At 40.4% G+C, this 12941-nt stretch overlaps 2 protein-coding genes across 2 annotated transcripts; both read left to right on the top strand.

Annotated features, from left to right (window-relative positions):
- Nucleotides 1-1170: 1170 nt before the first annotated feature.
- Nucleotides 1171-4607, top strand: LOC116263280 (L-ascorbate oxidase). The gene is made up of 5 exons (XM_031642957.2): nucleotides 1171-1529; nucleotides 1716-1808; nucleotides 2064-2276; nucleotides 2480-2677; nucleotides 3474-4607. Exons 1-5 carry the CDS (start codon nucleotides 1275-1277, stop codon nucleotides 4431-4433), a joined length of 1719 nt encoding a protein of 572 aa, XP_031498817.1. The 5' UTR covers nucleotides 1171-1274; the 3' UTR covers nucleotides 4434-4607.
- A 1016-nt stretch (nucleotides 4608-5623) lies between these two features.
- Nucleotides 5624-10488, top strand: LOC116263281 (photosynthetic NDH subunit of lumenal location 4, chloroplastic). The gene is made up of 5 exons (XM_031642958.2): nucleotides 5624-6123; nucleotides 6762-6854; nucleotides 8329-8389; nucleotides 8507-8575; nucleotides 10173-10488. The coding sequence occupies exons 1-5, from the start codon at nucleotides 5767-5769 to the stop codon at nucleotides 10238-10240; spliced, it is 648 nt and encodes a 215-aa protein (XP_031498818.1). The 5' UTR covers nucleotides 5624-5766; the 3' UTR covers nucleotides 10241-10488.
- Nucleotides 10489-12941: the final 2453 nt, after the last annotated feature.

The following is a 12941-nucleotide window of genomic DNA, read 5'->3' as shown; positions in this document are numbered from 1 at the left end:
TTAATTCTATATTTGATTTTGAAGATTTATGAATCCATGTGGCTGGTTTTCATAGAAGAGTAATTCCACATCCTACCAAATGCTTATTGATGACTAGATTGTGATAGCCATATAATTTTATATTTTCATATCAGAATCTTGATCTGACTTGGAATCAAAGTCAGTAAGCAATAACGATCCGCAGTAATCAGATCTAGAAATAGCTATATCCAAGTCTAAGAATATCGGTTCGGTCTTCGTTTCTACTCGAGAAAAATGTAAAGACATTTTGGATCGAGGATCGAGGGGGCATGAACAAACAAATGCCAAGTTCCTCAAAGTTTGCCAACAGTATCCAATTTGTCAAGCAAACACGGCCATGATTAAGTTCCACAAAGTTTGCAATTCTACCTCCCGGCCCTCTTCTTTTTTTTTTCTCTCTCTCTCACCTCCTCATCGCTTGATTCTATGGTTCGCCTTGTGTAGGGCGATGTTCACTTTCTTATTCGACTACAACACTGTCTTTCACTTGTTATTGGGTGACTCTGTGTTCCGTCTGTTTAACTCTCTTTCCACCCCCTCTTATTCTGCTTTATTGTATTGTTATTATCTTGTATGTTTAATTCTGTTATTTTGTTTTTACAGTTTGTTTTTGTATATATATATATATATATATATATATATCTCGTATCTCACATTAAACAAAGTAGTTATGACCAATTCCGATAGAATGGTTCACAATCTACAACTTCTCTGCTTCACATTTTCTGTCCAAGATCATCTTGTTTCTTCATCAATGATAAAATAAAATATAGAAAAGTAAAAAGTAGTAGCCTATTATTACATTCATCCGCGAATCTTCCTCCACCCTTGTTTGAATGGCACACTTGGCTTTGAAACTTGAGGTGTGGCTGACGATTTCCTACTCAGGCGAACCAAAGTTGACAAATAAAATTAATCGGTCCTTCAAAAGTTATATAACATTGCCTCGTCACTAGCTGAGATAAATGATAAAAAGAAGAATAAAAAAAAAACATGTTGGTCAATTAATGCCAGGTCTAATTCTCTCTTTATCAGAAGAAAAGCGTTGAAATTCAAAGAAACAATAATGTATTAATATATTCTACAAATCTGCGGAATATCAGAGCCGCCATCTTTTTGGAAGATGGGGAGGTCTTCCTTCTCGTATAAATACGACCACCACCATCTTCATCTAATGAACTGCATCCCTCGACATCTTTCCTTTCCACTACTGTTTGGTCGAGTCTTGGCCCCAACTCCTCCCTTCTCCTCATATGGGAAAACTACTGCTGGGATTGCTGATCGTGCTGTTAGCCGTCCAGGCGTCGGAAGGCCGAGTCCGGCGACATAAATGGGACGTGAAGTATGAATACAAGTCGCCGGACTGCTACGAGAAGCTGGTGATCACCGTCAACGGTCAGTCTCCGGGGCCGACGATACGAGCAGAGCAGGGAGACACCGTCATCGTCGAGCTCAAGAACAGCTTGGGCACGGAGAACGTCGCCGTGCACTGGCATGGAATCCGGCAGGTTCGTCAACCTTCATCTTTACCCATGAGAACCGACCATGGAACTACATAATAAATTTAAACCAATTTAGCAATTGGGTTGCTTTTCATTTTTCTAATTTACTATTTGGATTTGGAGGGAATCATCCCATTAGATCGCATTTATTTAATTTCCTGGCAAACGACTCACTTTTTTTTTTAATGGCAGATTGGAACACCATGGAGTGATGGAGTTGAAGGAGTTACACAGTGCCCGATCCTCCCTGGGGACACCTTCATTTATAAATTTGTCGTCGATAGGGTAAGTTTTATAAATCCCGTCCAGCCACATCCTACTTGCTCTTACCAAACATAATACATATACAATATTATAGTCAGATCTAGTAAGCAATTTGAGATTTAATTTAAAAATAAGTCAAAGTTTTCTCTTACTTTTTAAAGTCAATCAGTACAGGCCGATACGAACCACCAATATTTCATTTTTTTTTTTTTTATGTGGTAAGGAATTTGAGTTCTTGTCTTGCTTTTTAACGATATTTTAAACACATGTTTGCAGCCTGGAACGTATATGTACCATGCGCACTATGGGATGCAAAGGGAAGCGGGGCTATACGGTTTGATACAAGTGGCTGTTCCCAAGGGGACGAGCGAGCCCTTCTCCTACGACGCCGATCACAGCATCGTGCTCAGCGATTGGTACCATAAGAGCGCGTACCAGCAAGCGGCCGGCTTGTCCTCCATCCCCTTCGTATGGGTTGGCGAGCCACAGGTCTTTCTCTTTTTTTCTCTCTTTCTTATATATTTCATGCCCTTTGTTCGTTTTGGCTGACCACGACATTTTCCGGCCACCACCGACTCCTATAACTTTATGGCTTTGTCTATGAAATGTTATGCTAGCTACCATAACTTTATAAACGTAAAATTGTTTCTCTAATGTGATCAACTGAATAAGAAGTAAAATTGTTGGTGCAGTCGCTTTTGATCCAGGGAAGGGGAAGGTACAACTGCTCCTTGGTGGCCTCTCTCAAGAATGCAGCCGGAACTGGTAGCATCTGCAACACAACTAATCCTCAATGCTCTCCTCACGTCACAATCGTTGTCCCCGGAAAAACTTACCGTCTTCGGATCGCGAGCGTGACATCATTATCTGCTCTTAGTTTCGAGATTGAGGTAAAATTCTGCTCACCTTGTTCTAATTGAACCCTAGGAGCCTCATAACCAGACTAAGGTTGAGTCATAGTCAGATGAGTTACCCTAAAACCAAATCAAAGTCCAACTTGCTTAAAATGTGAATTTTACATACATTTTGACTTAATTGTTAATTCACAACATGGTATAATCTGGGCCTCAATCTGAATAAATTGACCATTGGTAAACTGCCCATATTCATATTAGGCTTGTTTATGTATGTAAATGAGTTCATAGCCGGATTGATTAATCCTAAGCAAGCTTAACATAGGAAAATTTTTGACCAGCTTAATCAAACTGAAAAGAGAGTTTCTTGGACATTACCAGTCTTAGCGGCTTTTTTAGATCTTTGCTATGTTACATGGGTGTGGGTACTGGTGTGGCACAGGTACAACAGTATGGATACGAGAACACCAATTTTGAAAATTATGGTATAAGGGTGCAATAGAGCATATGTATAAATATACACATTATATACATAATAATCCACAAATGTTCTCAGAATTGAAGGAAAGGGGTTGGAGAAAATATGGAATCTAGATGGAAAAGAAATAAAAAGAAGGGAAAAATCGAAATTAAATTTTAAAAGATAAATTTTAAGTTTTAAAGTGCAGCCATGCCTACTTACCCATGTCATCGCACCCGCGTACCTATATTGGTACTTGACCCTATCACAGGTACCCATGTGACATAGGATCTTTGATTCAAAAGAATTTGGTGCACCCAATCTATGAGACAAGATGCTTAATAGTGCTGCTATTTTGAATTGCTCTTGCAGGGCCACAACATGACTATTGTGGAAGCAGATGGGCACTATGTAGATCCCTTTGTTGTGCAGAGGCTCTTCATCTACTCTGGTGAGACCTACTCTGTCCTGATCAAAGCAGACCAAGACCCCACAAGGAACTACTGGATGGGGACCAATGTGGTCGGACGAAAGCCGGCGACCCCCACCGGAGCAGCCATCCTGAATTACTACCCAAACCATCCGAAGAGATCACCACCAAACATGGCACCAGCTGGTCCACTCTGGAATGACACCGCGCCACGAGTCAACCAGAGCCGTGCCATCAAGGCCCATCCGGGCTACGTCGTGCCGCCACCTCAGCGTTCCGTCAGGGTGATCACCATGCTGAACACTCAGAACCGTGTCAATGGACACACCAAGTGGGGAGTGAACAACTTCTCCTTTGTCCTGCCTCACACTCCGTATCTTATAGCACTTAAGGAGAAGTATGTGAAGCATGCCTTCAATCCTACACCGGCACCGGACTCTTACTCTCCGGCTGACTACGACATTTTCCGGCCACCACCGAACCCAAATGCCTCATTGAGTGATTCGATTTACCGGCTGGAGTTCGGATCAGTGGTGGATGTGATCTTACAGAATGCAAACTCATTGACTGCAAACAACAGCGAGACACACCCATGGCACCTGCATGGACATGATTTTTGGGTCCTGGGTTTTGGACATGGGGTCTACAATCCGGTTAAGGATTCATCAAAGCTAAATTTGGTGAACCCAATTATGAAGAACACTGTCCCTCTGTTTCCTTATGGATGGACGGCTATTAGGTTCAGAGCAGATAATCCAGGGGTATGGTTCTTCCATTGTCATATTGAGCCACATTTGTATATGGGAATGGGTGTGGTTTTTGAAGAAGGCGTGGAGAAGGTGGGAAGGCTGCCCAGCTCTATCATGGGCTGTGGCCAAACCAAGGGGCATCGAAGTCCATGAGATTCCCTTTACGCTCATTTGGTACTTACAAGCAATTGTATTCTTTATGATTGACGCCGGCGGGTTTCCATCTTCACTGGGATATCCAATCCATAGTGGTTGTTTCTCCTTGTCATGGAAGAAGATATACAAACAAAACTATCATAGAAATTGAATGTTATTTTTTCTCAAAGAAGCTGTCATGAGTGGAATTATGTCTTATTATCCAAAAGTGTAAATGGGTGTTCTAAGTACAAGTTATTTTTTGCTTGTATTAATTTTTTTATTCATAAAGGTTCTTATACTAAACCTCAAGAACGAAAATATTTACCATACAAGCTTCAAGAACGAAAATATTTACCATACAAGCTTTAAGAGGTGTAGCATAGCTAGTCAAAAGGCAGGCGTGCGATATGTTGATAACCAACTGCTCACCCAAAGTTAACCATATAAAGAATTCCAGGCAAGCTCTCTCTCTCTAACACCCAAAATGCTTCTAATACACTTTCAATCGGTTGGTTATGCACAAAACAGGACTTTCATGCATTCACACAAATGACAGTTGTTTGGGTAGTGGCACTGTGTTGCATGTGCAAAACATAATCAACATCTGGAATGTCTGGTCACGGTAGTACTGCACGTTCTATTTACCAGAGCGGCCATCATTTTGGACATGTACAGGGAACAAGAAATGTATTCCGATACCTATGATACAGATCAAGGGAATGTATCATTTATTAAACTAGAAGAACACAGAAAAAAGGCTCATAAACCAAATCGCCGGAGTTTTGCAAGGCAATCGAGTCCGAAGCCGCCTATCTTCCTGCCGTTTGTGGCAGGAGTGAACATTGAGGCAATTGGAGGGATCCTCCGCCGCATTGGGATCCTGCTAATGTCACATGGAAATTGTATTTTGTCTGTAGTCCTGAAAGGTTGTGTGTTTTTCAAGCACCCATTGCGTCTGATCATTGTGGGCTAAGAGGGTCTGAGCCAGCATATTCGCTCGAGAAGTAACAGTAATAGTCTAGCAGGCAACCTGTCCGTTTTCAGAGAACAGGGTGCGTATCTTGCTTACGTTGGTGCTCTTAAATGAAATTTTGTACTTTTACCGAAAGGATGTATGCCTTTTTCATAAGAATTCTTCATAAACGCTTTTTTTCTGCGGACTGCAGTTGGCCCCACAGTGTCATCGTTTTGATTTTGGCCGTTCCCTATGATAGCCGTAGCTCGTTTATCCAGCTAACGCAATCCTCTCCCTCTCTCTCGCCTCTCACTCTCCCTGCGGCCACCTTCTCCTCTTATGGTACTAATCCCATCCAACCCTCTGTAACAGCACTAGTCACACTCTAAAAGGATGGCAACAACCTCAGCCATCTTCCCTGTATCCGCTAGAACACGCTCTCGCCACCTCGCCAAACACAATACCACCTGCTCCCATTGCAGAGCGATATTTTCCAGTTCGATGCCTACCCAATTGCCAAGAGTCTCTAAACAGTCTCTCTCCTCAAGCAGAAGGGGGCTGTTCCTCGAGATGGGTATCGGTCTACTCGCGCCTTTGCTGGCGGTAGATGGCGCCGGAGCCACTAGAATTGAATACTACGCGACAGTCGGCGAGCCTCTCTGCGACTTGAATTTCGTCCGATCAGGGCTTGGCTACTGCGACATTTCCGTCGGCACAGGCGTCGAAGCGCCTCAAGGCGAGCTCATTAATGTGAGTGTCTCCGTTAGTGAGCTTTTGTCTGTCTTCTAGTTTCTCTTTTTCTCCTCTTTTTCTTTTCATGATTTGGTAGTGAATGTTTCGTTCTCTTTGCTTGAAAGTCATTAGAAGCATCAATTGAATGGATGATGAGTTGATTTTCTTGGGTTTGTACTGTGTAACCATGATTCACTATCATGGAGATTAGTCCAATAGGAGAACGGAAAAGGTGGATTCACGCTGAAGAATGTCAAGAATTTTGACTACGATGATTATGATGATTTAGAATTCCTATTTGGAAAGGAGCTCTAGTGACTGGTTGGTATTTCATGAAGAGTGAATTACGAATGAGAAGTGTTCCAACGTCTAAATGTGGTTGGTCATGCTTGTTTCGCTATAGTAGCTAAATGGCCACTAACTCAAGCTAAGTGTTTAAAGTCAATGACACAGAACGACCATTATTCAATGTTTTATCATATATCCAACTGTTCCTACACGACAGATGTTCTTAAACATTAAGAAACAGCATTTGCTGTTTTTGAAGCTCCGGTCAAATGATTTGAGCAGCAATAGTATGGTCCACACATGCATTCTTGCCTTTAATTTAGTCATCTCACCGTGGAAATTTTGAAGCTAAATCAGTTCCGCTGTAGATTCACTACACTGCAAGATTTGAAGATGGCACAGTCTTTGACAGCAGCTACAAACGTGCAAGGCCACTCACTATGCGCATAGGAGTTGGAAAGGTGCTCCTTTCTTTCTAGTGTGAATGCATAAGTTGCTTCGTTATGTCATCAATCATGTTGTTGCATTTCTATCTGCAATCTTGTAGGCATGGATAACTTGGCCGTCATATTTCATGTTCAATTATGTACAGTAATTGTTTCTCATTGAAGTATGGCTCAAATGCTACATTATTCAAATACAGCCAAAGATTCCCATATTTTGTATAGCTAATGCTTGTAAAAGAGGTTAGGTGCATGCTAAACTTAGTTCTGGAACCATAGAAACTGTTTTGCACAACTATAGTTTCAAGTTGCTTAGATATGATGCACTTGCTAAACTTACGCACAATCATGTTTCATGTTTCAAGATCATGTGCAGCTTTAAATGAATGGATAAAATTGTCGTATACGGTGAAGTTCTGCAAGTAAAAAGAGCATTAGCTAAAAATCACTTTGAAGTATGACGTTTGATTTTATTAGCTCATGAGCAAGTGCAGGAAATCTAAGGAACTAAGACTGATAAGCAATTATGTTTGCACCTGTCTGTTATTCTTCAAATTTGAGCTCTGCTAGTGAGTGAGTTGTCAACAAAAGCAAATATTTGGTAGCTAACATGGTTTGCCTAAGCAGTATATCACTAACAGTGTGTAGCTCATCAACGTAAGATAACACCAGCACATGGCAGCTCTTCATGAGCATAATCAAGCCTATGTTAGACATGGTTGGCACAATGTATTTAAGATGATAATTGATATCCATGCTTAACTGCTTTAGGAATCTTGAATGTAGACAAACATATATTATTTAGTAAAAATATACCTTCTCAATCCTTATCATAGTCTTACAAAACCATCTCTTGCCAAATATACCTATCCTGTACTTTTGTTCATATTGTTATGACATAAGCAGCATGGTTTTCTGACTTGAAATCTTAGAAAAGCATTTAGAAAGATGTACAGCATTACGAATGGTAGAAGAGGGATTGGAAGCAAGAGAGTAAGGAAGGTATGACACAGAATACAGAATAGAAGTGTGTAAGTCTTATGAAAGGTGCAATAATTCTACAATGCTACAATGTACTAATAAATAGGTAACTAAGAAAACAGAACGGCCAAGGGCCATACAGGAGAGATATGATGCAATGGTACATAAAGATCTTTGTTCACATCAAAAGTTCGTAACATGCATACTCCTTTTGTACTAGCATTATATTCTTCATGGGATCCATTAAAAAATGTGTCCAGAAACATGTTACCTAAAAATTTATCATGTGAATCTCTATCTGACATAATTCTGATCACCTGTGTATGATGCTGATAGCTACATAACATTTCAGTTTCTTAAAGTTGCAACATCATATTCTTTTTCTTAGTTTGTATTTCAATCGCTTTCACATCTTTTCTTGTGACCATAGCTTGACTCCCTCAGCAAGGAACCTGAATTTTCAGGGGTTATATGCTTCTTTCTTCATCCTTCTGACTTCATCTGCATGCAGGTTATTCCTGGATTAGATCAGGGGATTTTAGGTGGTGCTGGTGTACCGCCAATGCACGTTGGTATGTTTTCCAGAACAGTATTCTTTTCTAAGATCCTTATGGGCATTTTATGCTTATTTCTTTCATAATTCTACCATCCCAATTTCCACAGAATAATCATTTCCTGATTTTTAATAGGTGGGAAACGTAAACTTTTTATTCCTCCACAGTTAGCATATGGGCCTGAACCTGCGGGATGCTTTTCAGGTGAAGTCACAGATGTCCTTACCCTGCTGCTTCATTTTTCAATCTTTTCTAGCTTGGCCCTGTAGTTCGATTTATCTGGTGGTAAAAGTATCTAAGTTCCCTAAGCATAAAGGGCCATCCATAAGTTTATTCCAGCTTTTAAACATGTTGGTAATCCGTAATTCCTATATGTTTCACATTGTAGCATCTATCTTTCTTTGCAAGCATATTCCTATCTCCTCTTGGTAAATTAGGTTTAAAAGAACTGATGTAGATAATACTCCGGTAGGAGAATGTGAACCATTTTCTGTAAATGCCTGCTAGAGACGTGAAGTCTTTTATATGGGGACTCAATGTCCAGCAATATTGATCACAGCACTCTAATCAAGGACTTCAATCTGAAAAGTTTTGGTAAAAGACAATACCTCAATTTTGCTTATTGCTCAATTATACCCTCCTCCTTGACTTCCAGTTTAGCATTTATCATGTCTATGAACAGTTAAGTCTTTTATCTAATTCTACAGGATTTTCTGGTAGCATCAGCTAATTACAAAGTTTGCAGCTTTGCACATTCAATTATGAGTGTACTCTGTTGCCTAAAGTAATTCATCATTTAGGAAGTAACAGTATTAAGCTGGTTCTCCTTTGCATTGTCCAGTTCATTCTAACTTGCTTATCCAGGCAGTATTTCCATGCCTGGAGTTCTTGTCGATCTTCATCTGTAAGAAGTGATCCTTCAATCTTCTTGTCCTTGGTTTGGATAATCTGCCAGTTCCTCGTTATTTCCAGCTTTAATACCCACAGACACACACACACACAGAGCCTCTTCTAGCTAGCTTCCTATTTTTCGGAGCTGGGATGGCTGCACTCCATTTCCACTATCATAAACATGTTCTCTAGGCCATATTCTCCAAGAATCAAATTCATTTAAAATGTATGATCTGCTATCTTCCCTATGAGCCCATAAAGTGACTAGGTCTCCATTCTGCAAAAACCTTGAGTTTTCTGTAATGCATTCTGAAGTGAATGCATCAATCCTCTTCCAAAAGCAGGAGAAGTGTTGAAAAATACTTTCATTTCTAGGGGTTTTCTGGTCGCAACCTGTCAAACTTGTCATCCACATGGTCTAATTTTGATGCCTCGTGAGGTAGCACCTTCTCTTGTCAGAACATATTGAAGCTTTTCTCCTTACATGTGCACAGTCTTCAAGCTAGCATTAACACAATTAAATGATCATCTTGCAAGTCCTTTCCATGTTTTAGTGATCAACAGGATAATGTTTATGCAAAACATGAGTTACCTGCTTATGATGCTTCATTTTCCATGCTCCTTTATATGTACGACTGGCCACTATTGACAGGTGCACGAATTACCCTGCTAATCAATAAACTGCGATAAGTTTGCACGGTAGTTTCCACCCTGCTGTTTTCACTGTCTGGAACAGCCGAAAAAATTACATCTAACGAACATTATCGTTTGGTTTCATTTTCAACTTGTTCATTAGTGCTTGAAATTAAATGCTTCTCTTTTACTGTGAAGAGTGTTAAGAGTTAAGACTTAGTCTTCCGCCTAAGGTGGCTTGGGAGATTGATCCTCAGTTTCAAATATGGTGTTACAGGTGATTGCAATATACCTGCCAATGCGACTCTTCTCTATGATGTTCATTTTGTTAGTGTTTACAAGTAGGCTCCGGAATTTGAAATGGTTCAAGCTCTGCAACAAAATGAGGCAGAGAGAGAGAAAGAGAGAGAGATTGATTTATGTAGATAAAATGAAAGATTGTTGTTTGTCAGTTTCCCCATATCTTGATGCACATGATTTTTGAGGCTGAATCATCGTAGTATCTAGATGTGAATGATATGAAAAATCCAGATAGATGTGCATTGGAGTGTACTAATGTTCAGAGAAAAATTGAAAAACTAATTGTTGCTGGATGATTAAGATCAATTCTGGAGGCCTGAAAAGGTTGTAAAATGAAAACAGAGATTGAAAGAGCAACTGACCCTACTTTGGAACCTTCAGACAACTCAAACTGGACTATGCCCACTAGCAGTTATTCTGAGCACAGCACCACCTAAATCGCTTACCCCAATTACGTTTTTGTTAATTTGAGATGCATGAATGTCATTGCGATCACGGGGCAAGAGATCTCTTCGTGAGATACGGGCAAGCCACAAACATTGGTAGCAACACTGCAACTTCTTGCACACTCGACAATGCTCTTTCTGCAAGATTCTTGGTGCACCTTTGGAAGGGCTTCGCAAGTCCTTTTTTCTTCTCAGAAATGAATTCAAAAAAAAAAAAACTTGGACTTGAACTTTGATGTCCAAAATAGCAGTTTGTTTTTTTCCCTCGTGGGTAGCGAGCCAATATGCACTCACGGAAGAAGCCAGCAAACTTTTGTGAGATGCCCGCTGGCGCTGGATCAGGTCCCCCCTTCCCCACAGTAACAAATCATAGAATTTAGTTGCCCTTTCCTACCACCTTTGCTCATGTGGTAGGCACGTCTTGTAGATGCCACCAAGTTTCGATCCAACTTTCCAAATTGCAGGTGCCATCATCTACCCAGCTTCAATCATGTGGGAGATTCGACTGGTAAATATCCCCAACTGAACAGGACGTCATGAGTTTAAAATTCGATGCATCTCTGAGGTAGGAACTTTTCTTCTTTTACAGGGAAGAGAAGGCTGGAGTTTTTATCAGTTAAAACTACAAGTCCACTACCCTTGAGGCCTTGACCTACCCTAAGCTCCAGCCTTTCCCTAGAAGACCCTTCTGTTGAATGGGACACTTGTTTTCTGTCATTCCAAAACGCCCGACCCTGGGCACATGCAGTTTGTTCACCTTTCCATTCCATGGTCCACATATACACAGAGAGTGTGTGTGTGCGCGTCTATAAGTGATAGCCATGAACCAAGATAACAAAAAAAGAAAACACAGAAGAAGAAGAGATTGACGTGAAATTACCAATCCTGTGTACAATGCTTTAATTTTCTACTGAAAAGGGAAGCAGAAAGATCTGAGGAAGGTACTGCTCGTTCATGCCAGACGATTCCAGTTCACCAGCGCGTTCTTCGCCGCGTCGGCGTAGCCATACCGTGTCTTGGAAAATTAAGGGCAGATAATAAATATCTTTACTTGCCTGTCCTTCTCTTTTTACTTTTTTCTTTTTTCGGATCATCTGTGGACTGGTCGATTAATGACAACTGCCGATCTTAAGGATCCTGATTCCTGAGGTTCAGCAGGCTCAGGCTGCTTCGCTTTTCCAGACATCGAGCCACAGCCAGCGTTTGAAGTTCCATGGATTAAATACACCACTGGTTGGCTTTTGCTAAGAAAGTTTTCAGTCTCTGGTTCAGCTCAGTTTAATTCATCTATTGAGTTCATATTCGTTTTCTGCTTGTCGCCTGGCTACAATATATTGGCTTTTACAAAAAACGTTTTCAGTCTTTGGTTCAGCCAGTTTAATTCATCGTTTTTTTCTGCCTGTCGCCCGGCTACCATGTACAATGTTCCACCCACACACACTCTTCCACATGTATATAGGATTCATAGATTTCTTCATCCAAATTTGAACAGAGAAATAACTGGCCCTCACACTACACCGCCTGATGTAATGGATCAGCCATAATTGGACGGCGCTCCTAATGGACTGAGATTTCAGTTCCTTTATATATATATATATATACTGAGTTTTTGAAGAACAAACTTTTTACTGGTTAAGATTTTTCAAAAATTTTAATTTATCTCTTCTTAAAATCCTGAAAAATATAGTGGCCTTCCTAAGGAAAAAAAAAAAGGTTCTGCGCTTGATCATGACCATAATAGTTTATAAATAGTTGAGCTTCTTTTGAGGGCCAGACCTCATAATGGACCTACTTATTTAGGGACATACACCACGTGAGAGCCCCACCCACCATCCTTGGCGACAACAATGGGAAAAAGTTGACGATACATAGTGGCAATAATTGACAGTCCTCTCTTTCCATCTAAAGTAATTTTATCTCTCAATTGAAAAACATTTAGGGCATATTTGATTGCACATAAGTTGCTTTGCTTGTAACAGAGACAGAGCTACATTGAGCAACAAGAGCCCGCAAAAATTACTTTATTTACCTATATAAACTTCATTAATTTTTTATTATATATATATATATATAAGTGCCCTTTAAAGTTTGAAATTTGAACATTCGGTGCCCGTCAACCAAAAATGTTTGGCTCCACCGCTGGCTTGTACATAATCAATCAACTCACCTAATAAAAATGTAGTAAACTCTGTTGAATCTGGGTCCGCCCAGGATGGGCTGAGCTAGCAACATTCCCCGGCCCAGTGGGAGAACGATTACACGACGATATAATTTGTTAAATAGTTTTCGTTTTATAAGAA

This window comes from Nymphaea colorata, chromosome 10 (assembly GCF_008831285.2).
Source record: "Nymphaea colorata isolate Beijing-Zhang1983 chromosome 10, ASM883128v2, whole genome shotgun sequence".
Taxonomy (NCBI): Eukaryota; Viridiplantae; Streptophyta; class Magnoliopsida; order Nymphaeales; family Nymphaeaceae; genus Nymphaea; species Nymphaea colorata.
Note: the sequence above shows the minus strand (reverse complement) of the source record. Positions and strands in the feature narration are given on the sequence as shown.